This window comes from Trichoderma harzianum (genome assembly GCF_003025095.1).
Source record: "Trichoderma harzianum CBS 226.95 unplaced genomic scaffold M431scaffold_1, whole genome shotgun sequence".
Lineage (NCBI taxonomy): Eukaryota > Fungi > Ascomycota > Sordariomycetes > Hypocreales > Hypocreaceae > Trichoderma > Trichoderma harzianum.
The window spans coordinates 2,900,468-2,926,113 of record NW_020209249.1 but is presented as its reverse complement, the minus strand read 5'-3'; the positions used below and the strand labels follow the sequence as shown (position 1 = coordinate 2,926,113).

General features: G+C 52.8%; 9 protein-coding genes across 9 annotated transcripts; 3 read left to right on the top strand and 6 right to left on the bottom strand.

Moving 5' to 3' along the window:
* Positions 1-424: 424 nt before the first annotated feature.
* On the top strand, positions 425-4,000 carry M431DRAFT_71586 (hypothetical protein; the record flags this gene model as incomplete). Its single annotated transcript, XM_024921923.1, has 1 exon — positions 425-4,000. The coding sequence occupies one exon, from the start codon at positions 425-427 to the stop codon at positions 3,998-4,000; it is 3,576 nt and encodes a 1,191-aa protein (XP_024780581.1).
* A 549-nt stretch (positions 4,001-4,549) lies between these two features.
* On the bottom strand, positions 4,550-7,563 carry M431DRAFT_104825 (hypothetical protein). Its single transcript, XM_024911557.1, has 2 exons — positions 7,211-7,563; positions 4,550-7,125 (listed from the first exon to the last, which is right to left on the bottom strand). The coding sequence occupies exons 1-2, from the start codon at positions 7,485-7,487 to the stop codon at positions 4,694-4,696; spliced, it is 2,709 nt and encodes a 902-aa protein (XP_024780580.1). The 5' UTR covers positions 7,488-7,563; the 3' UTR covers positions 4,550-4,693.
* Positions 7,564-7,884: 321 nt separating this feature from the next.
* M431DRAFT_489688 (hypothetical protein) lies at positions 7,885-8,668 on the top strand (the record flags this gene model as incomplete). The annotated part of the gene is made up of 3 exons (XM_024916714.1): positions 7,885-7,959; positions 8,034-8,077; positions 8,137-8,668. The coding sequence occupies 3 exons, from the start codon at positions 7,885-7,887 to the stop codon at positions 8,666-8,668; spliced, it is 651 nt and encodes a 216-aa protein (XP_024780579.1).
* Positions 8,669-9,805: 1,137 nt separating this feature from the next.
* Positions 9,806-11,282, bottom strand: M431DRAFT_73227 (hypothetical protein; the record flags this gene model as incomplete). The annotated part of the gene is made up of 2 exons (XM_024922111.1): positions 9,806-11,029; positions 11,097-11,282. The coding sequence occupies 2 exons, from the start codon at positions 11,280-11,282 to the stop codon at positions 9,806-9,808; spliced, it is 1,410 nt and encodes a 469-aa protein (XP_024780578.1).
* A 1,261-nt stretch (positions 11,283-12,543) lies between these two features.
* Positions 12,544-13,842, bottom strand: M431DRAFT_515334 (hypothetical protein). Its single transcript, XM_024920271.1, has 2 exons — positions 13,404-13,842; positions 12,544-13,305 (listed from the first exon to the last, which is right to left on the bottom strand). Exons 1-2 carry the CDS (start codon positions 13,596-13,598, stop codon positions 12,979-12,981), a joined length of 522 nt encoding a protein of 173 aa, XP_024780577.1. The 5' UTR covers positions 13,599-13,842; the 3' UTR covers positions 12,544-12,978.
* A 1,517-nt stretch (positions 13,843-15,359) lies between these two features.
* M431DRAFT_46087 (hypothetical protein) lies at positions 15,360-16,399 on the top strand (the record flags this gene model as incomplete). Its single annotated transcript, XM_024915350.1, has 3 exons — positions 15,360-15,426; positions 15,496-16,016; positions 16,085-16,399. Coding segments are annotated over 3 exons (903 nt in total), but the record flags the coding sequence as incomplete, so codon positions are not given.
* Positions 16,400-17,466: 1,067 nt separating this feature from the next.
* Positions 17,467-20,741, bottom strand: M431DRAFT_72710 (hypothetical protein; the record flags this gene model as incomplete). Its single annotated transcript, XM_024922058.1, has 3 exons — positions 17,467-19,342; positions 19,409-20,320; positions 20,494-20,741. The coding sequence occupies 3 exons, from the start codon at positions 20,739-20,741 to the stop codon at positions 17,467-17,469; spliced, it is 3,036 nt and encodes a 1,011-aa protein (XP_024780575.1).
* A 153-nt stretch (positions 20,742-20,894) lies between these two features.
* Positions 20,895-22,073, bottom strand: M431DRAFT_199537 (hypothetical protein). The gene has a single exon (XM_024913306.1). The coding sequence runs from the start codon at positions 21,878-21,880 to the stop codon at positions 21,248-21,250; it is 633 nt and encodes a 210-aa protein (XP_024780574.1). The 5' UTR covers positions 21,881-22,073; the 3' UTR covers positions 20,895-21,247.
* On the bottom strand, positions 22,074-22,876 carry M431DRAFT_199416 (hypothetical protein). The gene has a single exon (XM_024913304.1). The coding sequence runs from the start codon at positions 22,762-22,764 to the stop codon at positions 22,267-22,269; it is 498 nt and encodes a 165-aa protein (XP_024780573.1). The 5' UTR covers positions 22,765-22,876; the 3' UTR covers positions 22,074-22,266.
* Positions 22,877-25,646: the final 2,770 nt, after the last annotated feature.

Genomic DNA, 25,646 nt, shown 5'->3' with positions numbered 1-25,646 from the left:
CTCCCTGGTCTCCGAACCGGCTGGATTGTACTGCAGCCGTTTAGTATCTGGGAAATAAGCGAAACTTTGAACGGCGACCATCTCAGCTTGGTGACACGGCTTGCGACTCACAGCCTATTTTCCAAGAAGCTAAACGCACTGGCGCCTGACGAGATTTGAGAGGGAACCTAAATTAAGGGCAGCAAAAAGCAAAGATCAAAAGAACAAAGAAGAAACGAACATGTCCATGTGCCGCCGCCATGTCCCGACTTTATTATTGGTGATGGCGCATCGCTTGGGTTAACTGTGCCGAAGCTGATATCCCGCATCTTCCGCGCCCTCGCTGAGCTTTACTTCCCGGCATTTGGATATTCCACTTCTATTCTCGTCTTCTCGTCTTATTTTCCTGCTCTTATTTTTTTACCATTCGACGGCGCTACACGATATGCTAGGACGGCTTCTGCATCTTGGCTCCGGTGGCCAGTCTACGGGTCCTGCACAGTCCAACAATGGCTCTCGTCCTATCCTTTCCCTGGAATCTGTCCAAGAGGACTCACACACCCGCAATCTGCTTTTCCCCGACGCCCAGGATCTCTACCAGCATCGCAATGACCAAGTCTTTCCATTCTTCAATGCCCCGGCAACATCTTCTGCCTCTCCGGCTAACGCTTTCGACTATAACGAGGACCTCGAGCTCGATGTCAAGGACGTCCGTGTCATCATCATGCAGGATGCGCTCGGTCCCACTAATGCATCTCTCCTCTTCGACAGCCACCCCCTTCCCGAGGCTGCAGCCTCTACTGAGAGGCATTCTACTGCTACCCAGGACGTGAAGAGGACGACGACAAACCCGCTTTCACCTCGCAAGGGGAGCCACAGCCAAAGCTCTCGGCCAACCATCCCCCATACGGATAGCTCTCAGTTTCGCCAGGGGGCATTTGACCGTCGGGCCTCGGTACATAGCCGTAGCCATAGCTTTGGGGAAACGGATGGGCAGCGAGCTGCGCGCGAGTATCGAGAGGAGCTGGCTACCTTTTCCAGCTGCATTTTCGGTAACTCAGAGCTCATGGCTTACAAGGGCACTTCTACAAAGGTCCACGTCGTGCCATCGGAATCTCGCATCCCGGACCACGCAAGCTCCATGTTCGGAGACGGCCGCAGCTCCATTGGACGTGCTACCGGCCGCTCGAGCAAGCTGTCTCAATCCTACTCGTCACAAACCGTATCTCCAACTCACCCGCAGCTGCCGACTGGCGCATCTACTCCGCGCCAGAGTGAGAGAAAGAAGGTTCTCATCACACGACTCTTCCCGGTAACCCTCGCTGCCGACGACTTGGATTCCACCGTTACGCCTCCTAGCCGGTACTCAGATGACAATGGCGGCTTTCCATTTCCTCCCACCGGCGACGAGCCCGCCCAAAAGAAGAAGAAGCCGCAACCAAAGCAGCGGCGCACGCCAATGTACGCCGTAGTCCTCGTCGTACAGCTCCCACCGTCACCGTCACGCATATCTTCGGCCGTACCTCCTAAGCCTGTCTTTCGCGAGCCAGGATCGTACAATGACCAAGACCTCTTCTCCTCGTCCTACAGTTCAACTCGTATGTCTGGTTGGAACATGTCCGGATCGGGCCTTTACGGCGAAACTACCGACTCATCCTTTTCCATCGATGTCGAAGACCGCATCGATTCCCTTACGAAGCACTGGGACATCATCATGCGCACTCTGACTCATCTCCAGTCCATTGCTGCTTTTAGGTTGCACACCATGCTCAAGCAGACCGACATGGCCTCTCCAGGTCCTTACTCAGCCTCTTGGGCAAACATGAGCGCCAGGAGGCCGTCTCTTCCGGCCGACAGGCGCCTGGACGAATCACGAGTCAAGCCGTCTAAGGGTACTACTAAACTCGTCTCCTTGCTGCCTAACTGTCTCTCAGATGACGTGCATATTGCATCCGAGGTTGGTCTTGCCAGATCCAGAATTGTCATGGGCCTCAGCGCCTCCCGTGTTGTCACAGGACAAGGACGCTGGGGAATTTGGCGAGACGAAGCTATCTGGACATGCAAATGGGCTGTCGGGCTTAACCAAGGCGTCTTCCTCCACACTCTGCTTACCGGATTCTTGGCTACGCACGTTGACTGGCTTCAAGCACTCAGCTCTCCCGCGTACAGGAGGCGAGCACTACTTCGAAAGCAGAACCAAAACGAAGATGATCTCTCACTGCCGGCGCGGACCATTATCGTTTCAGACGATAAGATGGCCGCACGACGCATCATATTCTTGCTTTCTGCTTTCCTGCCGGCGAACCAGCACGTTCCCGGTCCCCGAGTGCATCGGCCAAGCACCTCGGCCTCTGTCGGTGCCTTTTCAAACTCTCCTCCCTCCTACGTTGTCCCTGTCGTCCGTGAAGAATCTCTTCGCCGCAAGATCAACCGCCGCACCGGGCTTGGACGTGTCTCCCACTCTAGGACAGCAAGCCAAAGCACCCGGAGCGGCACGGTCTCGTCCCAAACAGGACACTTGAGCGCTGCGGACCAAGCGAGCCACCACAGGCGCGCTTCCGATGCTGCTTCCATTCGGACCACCGGGCTTCCAATTCCGGGTCATGACTTGATGAGCCGGAAGAGCAGTGTTGCCACTTCCACTATTATTCAGGACTCAACAATCCCGCACTTTGCAACTATCCAACGGGCCGATAGTCTTAGGTGGCGACGACCCGGAAGCAGTGGCAGTGCTGCTGCTGATGACCTGAAGCGATCCCTTAAAAGGGGCGAAAGCGGCACAGCAGGAAATGCACGGCCCCCAAGCCAAGGCCTGCGATGGGGCAACCTTATGAGCGGACTGTGGAGCGCACGCCGCCGTGAGTCAATGGACAGCGGCAGCACGTATAGCCAAGCCAGCGACCTTCGGTCACCAATCAAGGCGGGCTTCTCTCAAGCGAACAAGCTTTCCGACCTGGCTCAGCTGTCTCTCGCTGAAGAAGGGCCTGATAGACGACTGGGAAACCTCCGCCGGGCAAGCAATGCTAGGGATGTCGACGTCATGCGGGAAACCACCGAGCGCGGCCGCAAGTCCTTCACCCAGAGCGACAGGACGCCTGATCCCAACGGCGCCTTTGAGTCTCCTGTCAAGACTTCGATCAACGCGGACGATGGCGTCATTGATGTTGATGTTCCATTCCCGGATTACATTGCCTCATTTGAATCAGCCATCAGTTCTCCCTCTAGCAGCGGGTACCTTTCGACGCCGGGGTTGCCCGGCCTTGACTCCTTTGAGCAGACTGGACGCATCTCGATCGACGGTGACCTGCCCCTTAACGCGGCCGGCTGGTTAAACCGCTTCCATCCCGACTTTGTCTTACAGGGCCTTCCTCCTCAAGAAGGCCTCCTTGATAAGATCAAGGCGGCGCTCCAGGCTGAGCCTACTCCCGTGGTTGTCCAATCTGACGCCAACGACGTATCTGAGCGCTGGGTTGATGTCAGCTCGGCTCTTGTTGCCGACACCACCACAGACTCGATCCTCCGCATTACTTACCGCAGGCTAGTCAAGCCGAGGCCGACTGTGGAAAAGCCTGTGATTGGAGGTGTTGCCATCACTCCCTCCGTTTTGCCTCATGAAACGACGTTGGACGAAGAGTGGATCGAGGAAACAGTAACCGTGCCTGATGAGAATCTTGCAGACGCCTTGGAAAAGGTTATTCACCTCATCCCAGACTCTAGTAAAGAGCACTCTTCTGCCTCTTCCCAGGTTCACGTCGATATCCTCGGCCCTATCGAGAGTGGTGGCAGCAGCACCATACCGGATACACTCTCGGAGTCAACGCAGATGCCGGAGCCTCCACTCGAGATACCGCGGAGACAGTGCAAGACGGTAGTGCTGTCTGCCTTGGAAGACACTATCCGAGAGGTTATCGACAACGACGATGGCAACAATTTTGGACGCAAGCAACAAGGGTCAGCTAGCGAGAGTGTTCTGCGTGACGCGGTTAGGCAGTGGGCAAGCACTCTTGACTCTAGCGAATGAGCCCCGAGGGCCTCACTCTCCCTCTTGTATCATCTTTCTTTCTTTCTTTCTGTTCTTGTCTTCTACAACACTTCCTCTGACGTTTCTCATATTAACGACGTTATGAACTTTTGGTTTCTACGATATGGGACGACCAACCAAACGAAGTTTGTATCACCACCACCACCACCATTACCCTAATACTCTGGTTCCTACTCCCAACATATGATACCCCAGCGGTGCAAAGATGTTTTTAACGCACCTCATCTTTTGATTTTATCGGTTGGTTCGGAAACCAATATACGATTGCTCGAATTCCAGCTCTATACGGCCACGCTCTTGAAGCTTCTCTCTTCCCCAGCTCTCTTTTGGCCTAGCGATATTTGATTTTGTTTTCTCGCGTTTATTTTTGAGCGAGGCGTTGGATGGACATGACAGAAACGGGCTATGACCTGCTACGTTGAACTTAGCCACACAAGAGCTCTCTTTTGCTAAGAATTTTTGATAGAGTACGCTTTTTATTAATTTGAAAGACACAAATTATGTTCATTTCAATCTATTTTACTGGCACGTGTGATGATATTGTGTAAGATATGCAGTGATATTGGTAATGGGAATCTCCCTTTTCGTGCTTCTATGTGGAAAACCATTGATCCATATACTTGCTTTCAAAGAAATTAATACAGTACTTTAATCAAGTTCTATCACGCTCATTTATCTTCTTCGGCCACCTCCTGCCTTTCCTGCCTGATGTCTGCCCGTCTTCGCCCTCTTGCGCTCCTTCTCCTCTCTGGCCTTGCGGATATCAGTCAATCCCTTGACCTCCTTCTTACTGCCCATGCCATCCTTGAAGCGTCCAACACGCTTCTCGCGCGCCTCGTTGACCCTCTTCTTGCGCACGTGGAAGTCGTCTCTATACTTGTCGGCCTCCTTGGGCGCAAGCTCCTTCTTGTGCTTGTACCGCACGCCCGACGGCAGTTGGGCAGCAGCACTGCCAGGCTTGACCAACTCGCCGACCTGAGGAAGCTTGTGCACGCGATGAGCCTTCTTCCACTTGTCGAAGCGGCCGCTACTGAAGCTGGCAGCAATCTTGACACCGCTCTCGCCGACAATCATCTTTGCGCCCTTGGAGCCATCCTCGTCGTTTGCGCTGTTGACGTACTTCTTGGACTTGGCGTCCCAGCGCATGCGCGGCTTCGTGGGAGCGCCAAAGGCCTTTGCCGTGTCGTCGTTGGTCAGGTCCATCGTTGCGTCGCGGGCGAGCTCGACGAAGCTGGAGCCCTGGCCGCCCGAGTGGACGCCGTAGCCGCGCTCCTCGGCGGCGTTGATGGTGCGCGGCGTGTAGGACATGAAGACGTCGTTGTCGCGCCAGTCGGTCCGGCCCTTTTCTTTCCTGGTCTTGCCTGTGTTGGTGATTGTGACCTCGAGATCGTCGCCGTATTCATCGTCATCTTCATCATCCATATTCGCATCTTCGTCGCTATCTGGGGCTGGAGCGCCACCGTAGTCGTCATCGACCTCCATTTCCTCGTCGTTGGCTTCTTCCTTCTTGCGTGGTTTGACTCTCTTACGGAGCTGCTTCATAACTTCTGCCGCCTCACTCGTAGCCTTGTCTCCCTGACCAACCTCAAAAATCGTCTCCTGAGGCTTAAAGTTGCTAATCTTGGCCAGCATGGCGGCCCGAGCCTCTTCTGCGCCGTCGACGTCCTTGCCAAAGAGCGGATGCAGCTGCGACCAGCCCCTGGATGCCACCTCCTCTCTCGAACGCTTCGCGCTCTGGCTTGAGGCAGAGTTTCGCGTCTTCATGTAGAGCTTTTCTGCTTTGGAGGCAACGATTCGCAACGCATCGACGTCTTCATTCTCATGAAGGAATTTGTTGAACCATTCTACGTGGGTTCCAACAGCATCTCGTTGCAAAGCTCCAACAACAACATCGTCAGTGTATGACGGTTCCGTTTCTGTTTGTCCGACGACTAGCTTCTTGCCCAAGAAAAGTTGCAGATCTAAAAGATATGGGGCATCCACATCTCGGACCAGACTGTAAGCCCAACCTCTCTGACCTGCACGAGCGGTACGACCAACTCGGTGGATGAATACCTTTGGCTGAGGGGGGAAGTCGTAGTTGATGACGTTGGCCAGAACGGGAATATCGATACCTCTGGCGGCGACATCTGTGACGACGAGCAGATTTGTCTTGCCCATTCGGAACTCCTCAACCTGTATTCGTCGAGCGGTCTGGTCAAGAGAACCATACACGTGGGATGTTGCAAATCCAGCGCTCTTTAGTAAATTGTATAGATATTCGACGTGATGTTTTGTAGCTGTGAAGATAATTGTAGAGTGCTGTGTGGGCTTGCCGGCGCCGTTGTCTGGCTGGCGCTTTCGCTTTTTCGAATTCTTCTCCGTCTCGTCCTCTGCGCCCGCGGGAGGTCCCAGAGGAACTCTGATGACGTCGTGGAGAATATGTAGCAGGGATCCTTCCTTTTCAGCTCCCTTGACAGAGAAGAATGCTGTCTCCAAGTCAGGGGAGACCTTGGTGTCTGCGTCAAGTCGCACAAGACTGGGATCCTGTAGACCGGCCCGGGCAAACTCGACTAATGAAGCTGGAAGCGTTGCGGAGAAGAGGAGTGTCTGTCTTGAAAGGGGGAGGGCGTGTAGAATCTCGGTCAACTGAGTAGCAAAACCCATCTCGAAAAGTCTATCGGCTTCGTCAAAGACGACATATTTGATTGATGAGAGATCAAGACCCATCTCAACCTTGAGATGCAGGAATCGACCTGGAGTGGCAATGACGATATCGGGATTGGCAGACATGAAGCCAAACTGTTCCTCCAAGCTATCACCACCGACCAAAAGCACCGACTTGAGATCTGTTCCTCGGCCGAGTTCCTTGACAACCTTGAGGGTCTGAATGGCCAGTTCTCGCGAGGGCGAAAGAATCAGCGCTCGGCTACCAAACTTGGAACTGTGGGCGCGCAGTCGCTCAATCATGGGGATGACGAATGCCGCAGTTTTTCCTGAACCTGTTCTGGCCATGCCGACGACGTCTTTCCGCTCGAGAACCAGGGGGATCGTCTTTCTCTGAATCGGGGTCGGGACTGAGAATCCTTTGCGAGCGATGGCCTTGAGAAGGTTCGCATTGAGACCTGTAAAGATTTAGAATTAGAAAATTGCTTTGATCGAGAGCCAATGCATCGCAAAGCCCAGTCTTTCTCAAGCTCTCCAACTCACCCATTGCCTGGAAGCCACCGCCTTTCTTGACTGTTCTACCCTTCAAGTTTGAAGCTTTGCGATATGAAGCTGCCTGCTGCAGCGCAATAAACGCCTCATCATCTTCTTCGCCTCCTCCAGCCGCGCCTGCATTGAGAAAAGCATCAAAGTCCAATCCATCCTGGCCATCTTTGCTCATTCCCTGCCCTCCATTGTCGTCGTCGCCGGGATATAGTGAGTCGAGGATGTCAAGCTCAGGCTCTGAGGCCGCTGGTGAAGCTGCGCGACGACTAGGCATGATGGGCAACCAGCGAAATCTTTCGCTGTATTGAATGTAATTTTTGGTGTTCGTCTCACTGCCACCAGCCTCAACGTGCTGGAACTTGAAACTCGCGGCCAACTTTTTTTCTTCTCCATCTAAAAGTTCGGGCCTTATCTTATCGGCCCAATGGGGGTGCGGAATTATGGACCCCGGTCGAGTCTTAATGCGGCATCGCATCCACTCTTTTTCGCTGCTACATTCGAGCCTTGCGCGAATCATCGCTCCAATTGACAAGAGGCACGCGAGAAGCTGCCTTGCCAACATCCCAACCGCTCACCTCACGCTCGTTGTTCCTCCTCCGTTTCTTGTCGCTAAAGAATCGTTTGTTGCATATTTATAAAGCGAAAGACTTTCGGCTGATACCATCGTCATAATGGCGGATGCGACTACAAAGGATGATAAAGATGCCCTCGATGCCCTCGAGCTAGAGGCCAAGGAATTCGACAAGGTTCGCTGCAGCTACCCTCCTCTTTCCGCCGCGCAGAATCGAATCAGTCGTATGCTAACCAAGTCGAACCACAGGATGCCGAGATTGACCGGATCCTCAAGGCATTCCGCCTCGATGCGTGAGCACGGCCTCCCCCAAGGCCATCATATCCCATCCCTCTAACACTCATCTCTACAGATACGCCGTTCTAGACCTGCAGCCCGGTGTCCCGGAATCAGACATCAAAGTGACATACCGCAAGAAATCCCTCCTCATCCACCCCGACAAGACCAAGAACCCGCGCGCGCCCGACGCCTTTGACCGGCTGAAGAAGGCCCAGACGGAGCTCATGGACGAGAAGCACCGCGAGCGCCTCGACGAGGCCATCGCCGACGCCCGCATGCTGCTCATCAGGGAGAACAAGTGGACCGTCGACAGCCCCGAGCTCAAGACGGACGAGTTCGCCAAGAAGTGGCGCGACAAGACGCGCGAGGTGCTCATCGACAACGAGCACCGCAGGAGGCGCCAGATGAAGGCCCAGCTGCAGGAGGAGGGCAGGGAGCAGCGAAGACAGGACGAGGAAGTTGAGGATCGCAAGCGCAAGAGGCAGCATGAGCAGGATTGGGAGGCGACGAGGGACGTCAGAATTAATAGCTGGCGGCAGTTTCAGAAGGGCAAGTCGGGCGGCGATGACAAGAAGAAGAAGAAGAAGCTTAAGCCGATTGGTTGAAGGAGAGGGGAGGATGGAATTTAAATTATATGAATCGTCAGAGCTCCCTCTGAACTGCCTCTTTTGCATTTTGCGGAGGTAAGGGGGCTGGAAGGGTCTTTGGTTGGAGGATGATATCTTTCCTTGTGAGTCGCTTGGAGTTTAATGAAGGTTTTACGTCTGACAATGGTAGCCAAGCATATCATACCATCGGCACAAACAGGTCTCAGCAGATTCTCGCTGCCTCGACAAAAATTTGGGTCATGGTTGAGCATGTTCTGGCATGGATTTAGAAACAAGATGGAAATCACAGAATATACCACTTTTACACAGCAAAGACCGATGATGAATCTGGCGGCGCAGCAATACCGCAGCCATGATTCAAAACCACGTCTCAGCTTAGAACACAACGCACATAGAAATAGGTAGCAAACAGCGCCGTATATATCAAAGAGGGGAGATTGGCCTCCGCGAAACCGCGTCTCTTTCGTCCCCCTCTCCCCCTTTCTTATTTTTCTTTCAAAATCGATTTCTCAGCTATTAATATACACAAAGCCCAAAGCATCTACCGCCCCGAGCATAGCCAGTAAACCCCCCCAAATGGCAGCAAGCCAGGGCCCCAAACCGTTCTGAGCAAAAAACGCCGCGGTCAAATAATATCATACATAATTCAAGGCCTTCTTTTTTTTCAACGACAACACCGTCGAATGCAAACTCTCTCCTTTTTTTGTGATGAGTGTGTGTGAGTGTGTTTAGTTTCCCAGCTCTATGCAAAATGATCCTCCATTCTCCTTTCGGAGCTACCAACGTTTCATGCATGATCGCGTTAGGTTTTTCAGTTTTTTAGAATTTTGGTTTCCTCGGTTCGAATGTCGTACGAGTAAAAGCGAAGTAGGTTGGCAATAGATATTGACACTATTTCCAGAAGATATGAAGATCTTAGTCGGACGCAGACTTGTTCTCCTTCTTCCCCTTGTCGTCGCTGGTGGATTCGCCGGTAGATCCAGAGGCTCCAGAGGCGTCCTTTTCATGTGCGGGATGGTGAGTCAGATTATGCCACATGGACTTGAGGAAGCCCTCGTCCTTGTGAGAATCAGGGTCTTTGGGATCAGGGCTGCACGTCAAAAACCTGCGTGTTAGTAAAGCGACCGTGGCAGCTCAAGTTTTGGAATCTCCCTCTGACCTTGAAACGTTCATAACGCGGCGAGCTGACTTGTCGTCCATCTCATCGGCGAGCATCTCGAGAATGGTGCGCTGGCTGGCGCTGAGCGACTTGGGCATCTTGACTCGGAATTCGACCTTTAGATCACCGGATCCCGCTCTCCGCGAACCGAGGCGCTGCATACCCATCCCGGGCAGAGTGACCTTGTCGCCGGTGTTGGTGCCGGTGGCCACCTTGAGGTTAACCGTGCCGTCCAGCGTGGGAATCGTAACCTGTCCGCCGAGAATGGCCGTGGTGAGGGGAATGTTTGCTGTGTAGAGGATGTTGGAGCCCTCGCGGCTGAATTTGGGGTCCGTAGCAACCCGAACAAAGACGTAGAGGTCTCCGCGCTGAGCCCGGGCATCGGGGCTGGTGGACCTTCCGGTTATGGGAGCATCACCGGCCCCGTCTATCCGGAGCCGCATGCCGTCCTCGATACCTGCGGGGATGTCGACGGTGATGGTCTTCTTGTTGCGCACGACACCCTGGCCAGAGCACGTCCGACACTCGGAGCTCTTTGGGATCGTTGAGCCAGTTCCTCCACAAGTTCCGCATGTCGAGGCCATCTGGAAGCCGCCCTGCGCATAGTGAACCCGCGTTCCCGTTCCTTCACAGCTGTGGCACTGAGTCCTCTGGGCGCCAGACTTCAAGCCACTGCCGGAGCATGTGTTGCAAGATTCGACGGGTGTGATGGTGATGGTTTTGCTCGTTCCCTTGGCAGCCTCCATGAAGCTGATGCTCACATGAGACTCGATGTTGTCGCCCACGAGAATCTCCTGCTGGAAAGGATTCGATCGACGGCCACCAAAAGCCGAAAACAAGTCCTCAAAGTTGAAACCGCCGCCAAATCCACCGCCGAATCCGCCCTGCGCACCAAATCCTGCGAAAGGATTGCCGCCAGCTGCGCCAGCAAACGGATTGCCTCCGGCCGCGTTGGGATCAAAGCTGGCATCGCCGAATTGGTCGTACTGCTCTCTCTTCTTGGGGTCGGAGAGGATCTCGTAGGCGGTTTGGATCTCGCCAAACTTGTCCTTTGCCGTAGGATCCTTGTTGGTGTCGGGGTGGAACTTCTTGGCCAAGCCGTAGTATGCCTTTTTGATCTCGGCGGCGGTTGCGGACTTGTCTACGCCGAGGGCTTTGTACGGATCCTTCTGCAGCAAGGTATTGGTCGCGTGGAAAGTCTATAATCACCAGTATGTTGTCAGTATCTAGCTTCTAACTTATCCATTTCCTGTGTTGAGAACATACCCTCTGAGACGCCCGAGCATTGTGCTCTTTCCGGGCATTGGGTCGCTCAGCTCGAGAGCTGAAAGAAGCCGTGTGAAGCCGAGCGCCTTTCCGGAGGCACTGCTGGAGTTTCGGTCCTCCGGAAAGGTTATGGCTCTTTGCAAGTGCGCGCGCCGGAGCCGCGGCCTTGAAGAGGAGGTTGGACATTGCTGAAGATGTCAAAATCCCAATATATTCTTTCTGCTTCCTTCTTTTTCGATTAGTCTTGTCCTCCGATTGCCTCTCAATCCTTCACCTAAACCGAGCAAAACCCGAACAGAGATAAAGATCAGATAGAATGAGGCCGAATAGCAGATGGAAAGCTAAGGAAAAGAGAACCGGCTCTACGGCGATCGGCTCGAAATTTGTCCCCTCCAAAAAGTTATTAAGCAGCTCTCCACCAAAAGCTTCCACGGACGTCGATGTTTGCGACGAGAAATAATTTAGACGAACATGCACCGAAAAAAAGGTGGGGGTAGATTGATTCTTTGGCTGGTCATTGGAATTGCCGCGTTTTTGCCGATTTTAAGCCGAGCTCGAGCTGTCTTTACATACGCCTTTTGCGTGCCTGATGATTGGTGGCTCGCTCTCCGCGCCTCCGATATGCCGTCATAACCCGGCCGATCCCGCCCTCCTGCCGTTTTGCTTGGGAGAACGGCTTGGCTGAGGAAACGGATAATTGCACTCAATCGGCTCTGTGGGCAGCTTCAATTATGGGGGAGATTCTGCGCCTGTAGTATGGGCGATATTAGTAAAGCTCCGAATAATACAGAGTGCCAACGCTCATACAGCAGAGGCCTGCCCTTGTCACTTCAAGGTTCTCTATTACTGCACGCCGAGAATTGATAAGCCAGCCGCTGGAAGGGACCCACCGACATGGATGACAGGCAGACTGGCGGACTGACTGACGAAGCTCGCGAACAGCTTCACTCATGCAATTGGACGCGAATATTACTATGGATGCTAATCAGGTGATATTATATGTGCTGCTCACTGTAATGCGCATATCAACCCGACGTTACTAAGGTACGGGTTACCTCTATCAGGTCAGCCTGCAGCTCACATCCATCGAGTAGCAAGCACAAGTACCTGGTACAATGCTGCGAGCAACGGAGCGCTTCTGCTGGCTGTACCAGGCGACCTGTCGGGCAGCTCCATGCACGTCTCGTCGTGGCCAAGCGACGCCCAAGCCGTTGGCCTGATGACATGCAGCGCTGTGGACGCAAGTACCGAGTACGAGTAACATGCAAGACTGCGCAGCGGGTGGATCGTCGAACCACCTGAGCCAGGCCCGTGCCCTATGAAGGAATTTCTTCAGTGTGTCTCTCATCCTTGCAGCATGTTTCGTGTCCCTCCTATGTCTCGCATGCAATGTTTCACGCCACCGTTTTTTCTAAACGACACGAAAAAAAGGAAAGAAGCTACCTGTAGATTCATTCAGCATCATGTTGTATTCGTCAATTCTCTACAGGATATTTATAAACAGAAAACCCAATTCATCCCCTTCTATATGAGTGGCGCTGCGAATTCCTAGACCAGTGCCTGTCGATATGCTGCTTAAAACAATTGAACCAGTCCCAAACCGACGGGTTCTTTGGCCCGTAGTACCATTGTAACAAGTGGCGCGATAGAGCACACCATGATGTGCCTCGCAGGAAACAAGTGTGTGTAAATGAGAGAGGAAAAGGAAAAGAAGAAAGGAAAATAAAAGCCATCAGAGTGCCAAATGATTCCCCCGGGTATCTACCCACCACGTACACACATCTGGTGTCGTGCTCAGGAACCTTGTAACGCCAAAACACCAATCCATGCCAGTAAAACGATGCAGCTGCTCACCAGAGCTCTCCAATTATGAGGCATCCGGTCATTCAGCCACGACAATGACTTGCTTGACCGTGCCTTGGTCTTTTACGACCTGGTGATTGCGTACTTTGTATATGAAGTCGACAATGACATCGTTCTCCTGGATGCCCAGCCCATTGAAATGCTTGCGCACGGCCAGGGCGAGCTGGTCTTTGGACTGTCGCTTGATCTGCTGCTTGCGGACCATTGTGGGAGAGTATAGGCCCAAGCTGCCGGGTCGCGAGAGCACCCAATTGTGAAAGGAACTCGAGTAGGACGACGGCGTGGTCAGTTCGTGCTCGCGGAGGTAGGCGTGGAGGGATCGTCGCTCGAAGGAGGCCCAGGGAAGCTGTGAGGGTTGTGTTAGCATCGCTTCTAGACGCTGTTGACGTGCTGGGTTGAGGATTGGAGAGGTGTATTAAGCAGCCACTGAGTGAGAAGACGTACGCTTGGGAGCAGGGCTTCGGTCGGCACCTGGACGGGCACAGATGTGGGAGCGGGATGAAGGTCGTGTTTGGCAGCGTGAGTCTGCTGGCTTGCGCCGCGGCGCATCTTTGTCGAACCATGACCGTTCTTTTCCTTGACGGGAGCATCGGCCTTGTGGTCGTCGTGATCTTTTCGAGAAGTCTTGGTCGGAGCCATGGCAAGTGTAGAGAGAGAGGAAAGTGGACCGATCAGGGCAATGCAAGCTGTGGCTTCGGAGCTGCTAGACGAAGAAGCAGGAGCAAGAATGCGGGATATGGAGCTGTGGGAAAAGGTGAGGAGACGGTCGATCGTCACATCTCATGGACGAAAAGTGCTCAGCTGGTTTGGCTTGCGTGTGGGCTGCGAGGTTCGGAGGAGAAGCGAGGGTCTGGACAAGGAACCTGGAGGGAGAGGCTTTGGCAGTGCAGCACCTGACTCTTGCTAATGCTATGGCCGCCTTTTTTTTCCGCTACGAGGGCGAGTACAGGAACGTTGAACCGGCACTGTGGGCGGAATGACGCGCTACCGAGCCTTGACAGCGCCGAGCAAAGTACCGCTGACGGCGTTGCTCGGTGCGAGGGTACCTGTCGCTGTCCTTGACTTTCCGCCCTCAGAAAGTGGGGGAGCCACCAAAGGCGCTTCTGGTGGGGTCGCTTTTAATGCGTCGCGTGCACCGAATTGGCGTCTAAGAGGATGCGTGTGCCGGTGCCTTTTTTTTGCCAGCCATTAGCAGCCATTGGCAGCGCTAGAGCACATGGGACGAGAGTTAGGCCAAGTGCGGTAGGTACTGCACGTTGGTGGCAGACAGTATGCGGCGCCATGTACCTACAGTGGTGCATTGAGCAGAGCTACTTGCATCAATGGCTTCGCTAGGGCGGGCTTTTGACTTTTTCTTCCAGTCGCTTTCTTCTTTTTCTTCTCCATTGCTTCTTTCTTTCTTTCTAGGTGCTCGCCTCCTTTGAACTCTGCTATCCGTAGATTTGCCACTATGGGGTTTCCCTTTCTTCCTTTTCAATTTTTTTTTGTTCCTGGTGCAAGGTGCTAGCGCCTGGATAAGCGCGGTGCAAGTTGTGCAGCGTCTCACCAGGAGAAAAAAAAAAGATGGGATTGAGACATGCAGCTGAGTCAAGAGTCTGCTATAGCCGCGGCTATTCTTTTTGGAAAAATACAGAATTCAAAATTTTTATTTTGCTATGTCAACTACCTACCCAGCAAGTATTATTTGCAAATACTGCTGCTGATGTTGCTGCCGCTGCTGGTGCTGCTGAAGAAAAATAAAACAAAAAGCACGGTGAACCCCGAATTGCGATAAGATATCGGTGATGTCACCGGAGTCCCTGACAATATACTGCCGCATTGGGGTTAGCACCAAGCCATTGACTTCTCGAGCTCAAATGCCCATAGCTCGAGATCCTAATTCCAATGTGCTTATTTTAGGTACATAGAAATGTCAGGCTTGGAGAGGTCAGAAATATCATACAAGCATAGTTCGTACAATGAACCCAGCTCATGCTAGGCCGTAGTTACAGGACAATGGATAGATAAGCAGATGCATTGATGCATCATTCGTCCCTTGTTATATCATATTCTTTGTTGCATGTATTTCCTCATGCTCTCTTTATGCTTCTTTACTCCTCGCCTTTGAAAGCGTATCTCCATTTTCTATTTATAGATCATGATGATATCAAAGGAAGGTATCAAATGGTACAAAGAAATAATGCATTTCAAAATACTCTGTAATCTGTATATATGTCCTCGTAGAATCACCCCACAGAATTCGACTGTGAAATTCCTCCACTTACATCCTACTTTCTGACAGCCTCTATAACAGTTCAGTAAGCCATCATGTCTGAAGTACTACAGGTATATCTCACACTATCCAATGTCATATATCTCCAAACAAGCAAAAACTAATCATCTTAGTCTTTCAAGAAACATGTCATCAACAAGAGATGGCGCCTCGATGGCCTCATCGGCCAAGGAGGCTTCGGCAGCGTCTACATCGGTATTATATCCCACTCATCCCTCAATCTCAATCACACTCCAATCCACCACTAACACGCGGAACCACCAGCAACCGACCTCCAAACAAACCAAATCGTCGCCGTCAAACTCCAAAACCTCCCCCCAGGTAGTACATCCTCGCCCTCCCAAATGGACAACCTCGAAAGCGAATCCTTCTACTACACCCTCCTCCGCAACAACCCAGGCATCGCAACCCACCACGAGAACGGCCGCCAAGAGAAAATAGGGCGTCAAGCGGCCCACGAGTTCATGGTCTACGAGCTCCTCGGTCCCTCCCTCCAGACCCTCTTCTACCGCTGCGGGAAGAAATTCTCGCTCAAGACAACGCTTATGTTAGCCGACCAGTTGCTGGAGCGTCTTGAGTTGTTTGACTCGCACAAAATTGTGCATAGGGACATTAAGCCGGACAATTTCGTCATGGGCTTTGGTAAGGAGAATGGGAAGATGGTTTATATCCTGGACCTTGGTCTAGTGGGTGAGTATACGAAGGACGAGGAGGTTGTTGTTGCGCCTAGTTATGCGTTTTGTGGCACTTATTATTGGGCACCTATAGCAGCTCACCTGAACCGCGTGAGTCAATATTCCATCCCTTTTTTATCATTATCGCTTCCAAGATCTAACAAGACGAACCTCCAAAGTCTCAATCCCCCAAAGACGACCTCGAATCCCTCGCCTACATGCTCATCTACTTCGCCAGCGGCTCCCTCCCCTGGCAAGGCTACGCCAACGAAAAAGAAAACACAGCCCTCTTGGATCAGCGCGTCACCCGCCTCAAGCTCGGCCTCCCAATCAAGCAGGTCTGCAAAGGCCTGCCCTCCCCATTCGCCCGACACCTCATGTACGCCCGCTCGGCTAGGTACAACCACAAGCCCAAGTATGCCGAGCTGAGGGCAATGTACAGGAGGTTGATGAAGCGTCTGGGATATAAGTACGATGGCGTCTATGACTGGGATTTGTTGGAAGATGGTAGCAACGACAGCATGCAACGTGGCCCAGAGCTTACCTTTGTGCATGGCAGCGTGCAACAGTATGAGGAACTGTCGGTGGACTCAGAGCTCACCTTGGTAAATGACAGCCTTCCGATGAAAAAGATGAAAGAGGAAGATGAAGAATACAAACTCCCCGCCAAAAAGGTCAGGGGAAGACCCAAAAAGGTAGAAAAACCTCGTGCAAAAAGAGTCAAGGAGGAGCAAAAGGAGCAGGAGGAAGAGATAAAGCCGCAAAACAAGGAACCCGCCAAGCCACTGCGAAAACCCAGAATCATATTCATCAAAAAGAAAAAGAGTGAAAGCCCTCCTCCAAGAACACGGCGAAGCAAACCAGCCCAGGTACCAGAGAAGAAGCCAAAGAAGGAAAAGGTCGTTGCCAAGAAAACGGCTGCGAACAAGGCTGCAATCAAGGTCGTTGTCAAAAAAGCGCCGGCAAAGAAACCCCGTGCCCGGACCTAGACGTGTTGAGACATATATTTTTGATGACTGGTAGAGCATGGGGCTTGTATACATGTTTGAAGCACGGATAAGGTACCTATAGTACTGAGAGTGGAATTTTGTATTCTTACAAGGTGGCGTATTGGTCAAAGGCGTTATTTGCAAGAGGAAAGCCAGTGTTCATCATTCACATTGTCACAGAATAGCATAAAAGACGAAATGCACATAAAACTTTCCATTTTTATTTAACAAGCCCGGCTTTTTTTGTCCCTTCATTTCCCACAAAGCCAAAAAGATTTCATATCCTCAATAATAAACACAAGACCGTACACAACCCGCCATTGCTGTCACTAGAAAAAGGGGTATTTTGAAACCAAGCAATAGTATGCGCCGTCCCATATGTTGGAGGCAAATCCGCCCAGCTATCCGCACGTAAAATCTTTCAGCTGTATCCCCCCACCCTCCGGCTGATGTATCCCTTAAAATCGTGATGCGTAGACGAACAAAAAAATCCAATAGAAAAAATAACAAAAGCAAAAAGATATACCGTGAATTCATAAAGTAGAAAAAAGTGTCAGTCGCTCACAGGGCTTTTACAGGACATTGCCTCCAGAGTTCAGCACTATGCAGTTGTGTAACAGGTTTGCCCCTTCGTGGAGCAGCTCCCATCGAGAATTGTCAAAGGTATCCTTTAGGACCATGAGCAACGCTGTGTTGCCGTTTATTCCTCGCATATTTCTCAGCTCATTGGGGTCTGTAACCCCGCCATACTTGCTGAGGTAGGCTCTCATCTGCTGCCATTGTTCATGGTGACCCACCGGTGTCGATCCAGCCAAGCAAGGCCCCTCTACCGCAAACCCATAGCACCAGACGACCAGTGCCGCAAAGTAGAGGACCCAAGGTCGGTTCAGGAGCACATCATCGCGGGTCTCGTATGGCTTGTCGTGATTAGGACTCGTCGAATACGGAGGTCCAGCTTGGTCGGGCACAAGAACGGATAAGAGAAACTTGAGTGCGTAATACACCGCATCGCGAGCCCTTGCAGACGGGGCCCAAAACTCCTTGATCCTTCGCTGAGCGCTGAGGAATTCTTGATGGCCGATAGAGCGACCAAGAAGCCGCTTCGCCCGAGCGAACATTTGGCAGTCTACAATATCAGCGTGCATAGCCATGTGGGCCAAATGGTGCAACACCGTACGGCTCTCAAATACGACGTTGAAATCTTGTTGTTGCAGATCCAATCGATAAGGATCAGACTCATTCTGTTCAATCGCCTTATCAAAGTTTGACTTCCACGAGTCGTATGCCCTGGTGAGAGTTGCCCGCCACTTGTCTCTCCCGCCAAGGGCCTGAATGACGCCTCCTCCTAGCACGTTGACTTGAAGATCGCGCTGGTGCATATGATATGTGACACTGAGAAGCCCGGCCATAAGGACTGATCGGCCAAACGGTGTCGTCCGTACGTCCTGATGGCTCAGTGTGCGTTTCAGACCCTCGAGGAACGTTACGGGTTTGATGCCACGGGACATTAGGTTGGCTTCGACTCGACCGACTTCAGCGCTGCTGGCCGCCCTCCATAGAGACTCGTCACAAGGGAGCGTTAGCCTCATCTCGTGGGCTACCATGACTGCCGAATGGCCAAACATGGTGGCGTGAGTCGAGTCGATGATGAAAGCAGCAAAGGCAGCTCTCCGAGTAGCCTCGTTCGTAATCCAGTGGTTCCACCATTCGTCTGCTGTGTGAGCTATACCAGAAGCCGAAGATTTTCGCGATCCGTCGGAACTGTGCTGGGGTGGCGAATCCAATGTCGACTTTCCAATGAGAGATCGTCCTCTCCTCATCAAGGTTACTGTAGTGGCGTGGTGAATGTGAGCTCGCTCATGGAGTTCTCTCGTTGAATACATCTTTTCGTAAAGCTCAAGTAGGATCAGCGTTTGGAAAACCCATAACTTAGCGGGAGGCCGAAAGCTGCGCTCCATGAATACTTCCCATCGCAGATGCTCTGCAAGGAAATTGGACACCTCAGCGCCTGCCATTGTCACTTTCGTCCCGTGTGTTCTGTCCAGGCAAGCAGCGCCAATGGCCATGATGGCGATGAGCAAAAGGTTGGGTGTCTTCTCCGTGGCAAAGGTGGGCTTGTGCAAGATTGGCATTTGATCGCTGAAATGGTACCAGTACGACCCAACGTAGGCCTGCATCATCCGTCTGCTTAGCATGTGCTCTCCGGAAGAGCGGTCGCCGCCCAGAATGCTGTTGCGCCGTTGTCTCGCCGAAATGTCCTCATTGTCTTCTTGGAAGCGGTCGCTAATCAGGTCAAAAATCTCCTGGCTACGCTCCTCTGTAATATTGGCCTCTGGGGCATGCTGCTCCAAGATGTTATTAACAGCCATAACATCTTGTGGGTCAGAAGGAAAGAATCCCACAGTTGAATGTTCGCCTAAGAAGTGGTCGTCCTGCGAATTGCCGTAACTAAAAAGGGGCATTAGCTTGGTATTATAGCAAATCCCAGCTGGGGGTGCGTTGAGTTTTGCTTACGGTAGGAGAGGAGGGGGCAGCGCCTGTGGGTGAGGAGAACCATTTGCTGGCAAGGAGTTGAAGAGATATGCCATGAAATCCTCGGGCATCCCTACATACGGAGACTTGTTGACACCATCGTCAGCAAATACGGGTCCACTGCTTGACATTTCCATGTGGTCCAGCATGATCATCTCGTTTGGGTGATGATGGTGGGCGTCAGAATACTGCGCCGATGCTGTTGTCGTTCCATGAGACGGCGGTCCATCCCTCGGCGGCGCTGGGGCCGTTTGTAAGTGAGAATATTGGGCTGGCGGCAAGCTAAATGGAAGAACATTATGCTGAGGCACGAAGCCAGCAGTTTGTGGAGTACTGCTAGATTGGCTATGGTAGCCTTGTCCACTGGAGGCTGGTGATATCACGCCATATGGCCCGACATTGGTTTGGATCGACGGCCGGGTCGGTCCATGAGAAGGCTGGCCGCTTGCTAGCCTGCGAGGCGCAGCCGCGCCGTGAGCGATGGGGTCACGCCCATACGCATCGTGCCCAACAGACGACACACTACCGGGGAATAGAGGAGGACCGGCATTGTTAATCAGAGGGTAAGGGTCCCCCGGAGGCTCCTGGGGAGAGGGGTGATGATGATGTATTGGTGGGGGTGGCCTGGGATCATGATATGCAGGTACGGGCACGGGCGCGGGAATAGGCACAGGCACAGGCACAGGCCGACTAGAATCAACAGGAACGAGTTTGGGAGAAGTAACAGATGCCGCATGGCTAACCATGGAGTCTCTTCTGTTGAGCTGTGAGCCCTTGGCTGTATGCCGGTCCATATGACGCTTCAACAAGTCGCCTCGAACAAAGGTCCGAGGGCAGTCTGGGTACTCGCAGCGAAAAATCTGTTTGGAGTTGTGGTTAAGTTGATGTCGATATCTGAGATGCTGTTAGTTGAGCATATCTGACAAGGGCTGGAGAATGCAGACGTTGTATATCCCGCACCAAGAAGACGCACGGGTGCTGCTGCAGCCAGGAACGGTATCGATCCCAGTTACCGTCCTAGGGAAAAGCAACGAAGAAAACACGGGTATCTGAATTGGTCAACTTACAGATGCTCTGCTCTTGAATAGCTCTTCCCACAGCCCTCGGCGTTGCATTCGAATCTCTTCTCAAGGCCCTTACGGCTCCGCCTCCGCTTGCGTGTTGGCTCTTCGGAATTTGACGATGCCTCATTCTGGTCATCGCCATTTCTCTTTGGGTTCTCATCACGACTGGGGGTCCCATTTTCCGTCTTGGGAACTCGGGCTTGTCCAGAGTCTTCTGGCGACGCGCCGCTTCCATCGCGGGCGGAGCCCATGGCGGTGGAGCTGGCCGGAGAGATGGGTAAAGTTGGCTTTGCCGCTGCAGACTGAACACTAATAGTCATTGCTTGATGTGAGACGGTTTCTCTCTTGGGTAGAGAAGTCAGGAGGGCAGAGATCGAGGGCCCACCAACAAGGTGTGGACAGCGTCAAGGGAGGGATCCGGATCGCCGCGTCGGTAGACGGGAAACAAAAAAAGCAGAGAAACGATTGCACAACGGCCTCGACTCCGATCGACAGCCGCTCGAAGATATTCTTCCGCAGAGTGGCTCCCCTTTTTTCTTCCTCTCTCTTGTCCTTGATCTCTAGTCTTGCGGGACCTCCGTGACGGGACCGGCAGCGGAAGCGGGACGCAAAAGGACAACACAGAGAGACAGGACAGATGTTGGACTTGGCGAGACGATGTCCCTCTATGTCAGCCTGCCTAGGAAAGCGATTATAAGGATGCGCTCAATACAACATGGCTGCCAAAACCAGCCCAACGGAACGACCCGGCCAACGGTTAAGATCCGGGCCCGATCATGCGAGGGAACGAAGAGGCTCGGCGAGGACTGGGCAAAGATGATGGACAGCCGATAGCGCACCGTCGTGTGACTGGCAGGGCAAGGCTCAGCACCGAGACGCCGGCAATGGCAGGGCAAAGCAGGGCAAAGAAGCGCAGAAAAAGTGCAGTACAAGGCGCGTAGCAGGAGAGACTCTGGCGAGACTGAGGCTCACGATGGAGTCTGGCGTCTGGCGTCTGGAGAGGGGCGGCGACGGGTGCGGGACTGGGGGCAAAAGCTGAGCGGCTCGACTCGACGATGGCCTCAAAGCTGAAAAAAAGCTGGAGCTTGCCCAAAGCACAGATGCCTTGCGTTGAGCAGAGCAGATCCGAGCAGAGCAGGGCAGATCCTGCGAGGCGTCGAGTCGACCGTAGCCGTTTGTCGGGCTGGGCGTGTTGCTGGTGAGTTGCAGCAGTCAGCCGTCCTCTTTTTTTTTTTTTTTTTTTCTGGTCCCTTTTTTGATGGTGATGGGACGACAAGATGGCGCGGGCACAATGGGCGATCAGATGGAGATTGGGCGTTGCAAAAGAAGGATTGACAGTGGAGGGACCCCCATGGAACGTCTCCCCATGCTGAACCATGGGGTCACCCATGGATTTACTGGCACTAGCATGCTGGGCAGGCCTAGCACATGCACTCCAGCGCTGCACTGTAATTGCTAAATGCACCTACAAGCGCTATTTTGGGGGACTGAGCCAGTGAGGGCGAGGCGGGCGGGCCTTTGCAAGCGATGCTGCGGCTGGACCCCTGATTGGGTGCGCAAGAAAGGCTGGATTAGACTGGACTGGGGGTGGGCAAAGAGGATGGAAGAAAATTGAGAGCAAACCGAAAAAAGGGCTGAAGTTTGAGTGCATCGTGTGCAGTACATGGATAGTGCTCTTCTCTTGAAAGATGCATCACCACTCAGTTTACTTGTGATTCTGTACGAGGAGAGGAAACGGTTGTACTCGTACCCCGTCCATCGTACAGTTCAGCTCGGCTACTCCATACCTGTCCCTTGGCCTTGCGGAGTTTTATTTCCCGTCCAGGCACTGAACATTAACCGCGCAACCGCCTTGTGGAGGCTGGGCCAGATGTCGCAGCCTGGAATCATTCCCAGCTCAACTCCCTCGGCGGAATGCAGCAGCACCTTGCAGAGCGGGTATTGTCCAACGCGGGAGCCGGTAAAGCCTAACTGGCACAGGCAAAGGGTACGAACCGGATGCGCGTAACAAACGGCTGATGGCCCCTCGGCCGTTACCTTTGTCTTGATGAGGGAACATCCGCGGGACAGCACGGCATCATCAAGTAATTCAATGCTGTCGTGCTCCGTGGCTTCGTGTGCTAGTGCTATTCGATGCACGCACGCAGTCTGCCTCGCATTGCAGCGGCATCTCGCCAACAGACGGCCATCGGTGTTTGCTTGTGCAAACGCTGTATACTCGGACAGTAGGCGGGACATTCGGAGGCGAGTCCCATGTTCGTGATCCATGCCCATGGGAGGGAGGGATACCCCAGCACAGACCTACCATTCACAACCCTGGCCAAACCCGTCAATGTTGCACAGCATGAGCTCCCACGTAGGTACGAGCCGTTATGCCAGCCCCAGAGACGCCCGCTTCGAACCATGTCGTCGTCTCATAGGTCTGCAGGCTCGATGAACGGCCTGTTAAAGACAAGTCAAGCGTCCAATGCGAGCACGTCAGAAAAAAAAAAAGGTTGATGCCGAACTCACATGCCAAGCCCATTGCACCCATTCGCACACCCATCCTCAGTACCTCAGTAGTGCATTGTCCTCAGCCTTGCTATGTCACCCTCATCGGCTGGCGCGGCCTGACCCGCCCGCTGTGGAGTTTAGACTTCCCTTGCAAGCCGCAGATTCGAGAGAGGACATAACAAAAGAGAAGCAGAGGAAAAAAAAACTGAGTGGCTGCAGGCTGGTGTCGTCTGTGTAGCAGCGGGCCCGAGTGAAAGCTTATCGGGCGATAGCCACAAGTAAGACGCACAAACCCCCAAAATGCAAAATGCTAAAAATCGAGGCCATGGGGGCAAGTCCGGTCCGTCGAAGTACCTACTCGTACGAGTACAGGTGCTGGTAACACCTTGATCGATCTCGCGATGCTCCGGTGCTTGGGCCAGCAGAGCCGAGCCTTGAGAATGCGGAGCATCCCAATCATCAATCCCACCGGCCTAATAATCGCCGATTACGCAGCGGGCCACCACATGACATGAGCACGCCTCAATGCCCACGCAGGCCGTTGGCACCGGTCCCAAGGCGCGGAAGACGCCGAGATCAACGTTTTCCGAGGCCAAAACTCCGTTTCGCATGGATCGTCGCTCTTGATCAGGGAGGTCTAAAGTCCAGGAAGGATGCCGCGTGGACAGCCGTTAGCTTCGACGTTCTGTCTAACGACCCGGCACAAAGCCGTTGGCGTTGGGGGCGCTGGCCAAGTGCGGGGGTTAGCGGTCGAGAATCCTCAAGCCTCGACGCTCGCGATGCTTTGATAGGCCAGAAAGCTGCACCAAGTGGCAGCAGGTCGATTGTTGTTGGAGCAATACCCGCGCCGCTGCCACGGACCAGAGCAGGGATCTGCTGAGCCCACGCCAGCTGAATGGCAGATGCATCAATCGAAGCACTTGGGGCGTCTGTCTGCAGGTTCTCGGTCAGCATTTATTGACTGCTCATATGCAGATGGTACCATGTTCGAGGCCGGGGTTTGGGTCAATCGAGCACGCGCAGAGGAGGCCTACTCGTACAAGGACATAGGAAGCATACATGTATGTGCCTCAATGTAATTGCCTCATCACTTTCTACCAAAATGCAATCACTAACAGCAACAAGACGCACTGGATGTATTGCTTTTCTCGTGTCCTGCAAGTCAAAGAGATCGGATCTCGCACTGTCGGGCCGAATGTGCCTTTGATCTAGTGATTGTACAATGGGGAGGTGCGACCTCCACTTACAGGCAGCATTCTACAAATTTTCACCACGGCTTGCATCCAAATGCCATCAAATGTTGCTGCCACGGTAAAACTTCTTCCACTGATTGGTATTCTCGCATAAGAATAAGCAAACAGAAACATGCATGTTGGGTGATTCAGCTGACGCCGCCTTGATTTCCAGGCAGCATGGGGAGACAGTCAGCCTCCAGCGTCGCCAAATCAATGCGGCTTTCTAATAGGAGTAAATGGCTCTTCAATCCACAAAAGATGTGACAATACAGCGAGGGTACATGATGAGGTGACTTTCTATTGGTGCTACCATCATTGCTACCAGCCCAAGATGCTTGCCATTTTGCCTAATCATGTACTCTATATTACGCTTCAAATATTCCTCGAACATTACTTGTAATAGGTATGGAGTAATACGGAGGACAAACCAAGTAGGTAATAAACACCAGAACAGGCATAGTACAATGGTGGATACATGCTCTGGAGACCAAAGTCATATCACAAATTGCAGTGTAGCGCCGATTCGCATTCTCTCGTCTAATCTCATATAAAGCCAGTGGCTGGACGAGAGGCTGCAATATGGGACCTGAATTTCACCTGTCTGTACCTCACCTCAGGGTTGATCTTTTCCCTTCTTTTCAGACCCCCGCTGCACGTTGATCCCACTACGACCCCCTTTCGAGCCTTGCCAAGGGGGAAGGGTGGTATTATTCAATTAACTTCGCATACCGAAAACTTGGCTTGAGAGCTTAATTCGACATGCCGTGGGATCTTCTCATCATCAGCCGTAAAGATCGGCATTCCCCTAATATGTGAGATTGGGGGCGACAGATACACATAACCATCGATATTCGGCTGCGGGGTTTGTTGTAAGTCCCGTTGATTTGTGTTATTAAATCTGCAAACACTTGGCTAAAAACTCCACAGTTGTCCAATAACAGATATCGTGGTTGAATCCTGGATCACCAACCCTCGCGTCTGGTCAGCCTTGGTGAAAGCCACCCATCCGTGCCATACGACTTGCAAGAGGGAGGATCTACTACGCCTCTTAATGATGACGCCTTTAACGCCATGCAAACGGGATAGGTGGCTCAGCTCCAGGAGCTATCATGAATCATCTTCCGCCACCGGCACGAGTCTGAGCCTTTGGATTAGCTCCTGTGAGCCTCGAGAGCAGCCACCAAATCCTTTACCCGACCAACGACTGCTTCGGGAATGTCACGGCAACTGTCATCGCTGTATTGGTCCCTTACAAGCAAACCGAACGACCATCATGTCCTATCAGTTTGCTTAAGACTTTCCTCAGGACTGCGCCTCCTCCTGCACGATGTCAGCATACGGAGGTTCCCGGGACGCTGGTTACCTGTATTCAGAGTGACATACGTTTCATCGACGCAGCTCTCGAGGGAGGTAGGGCACAGATCTACA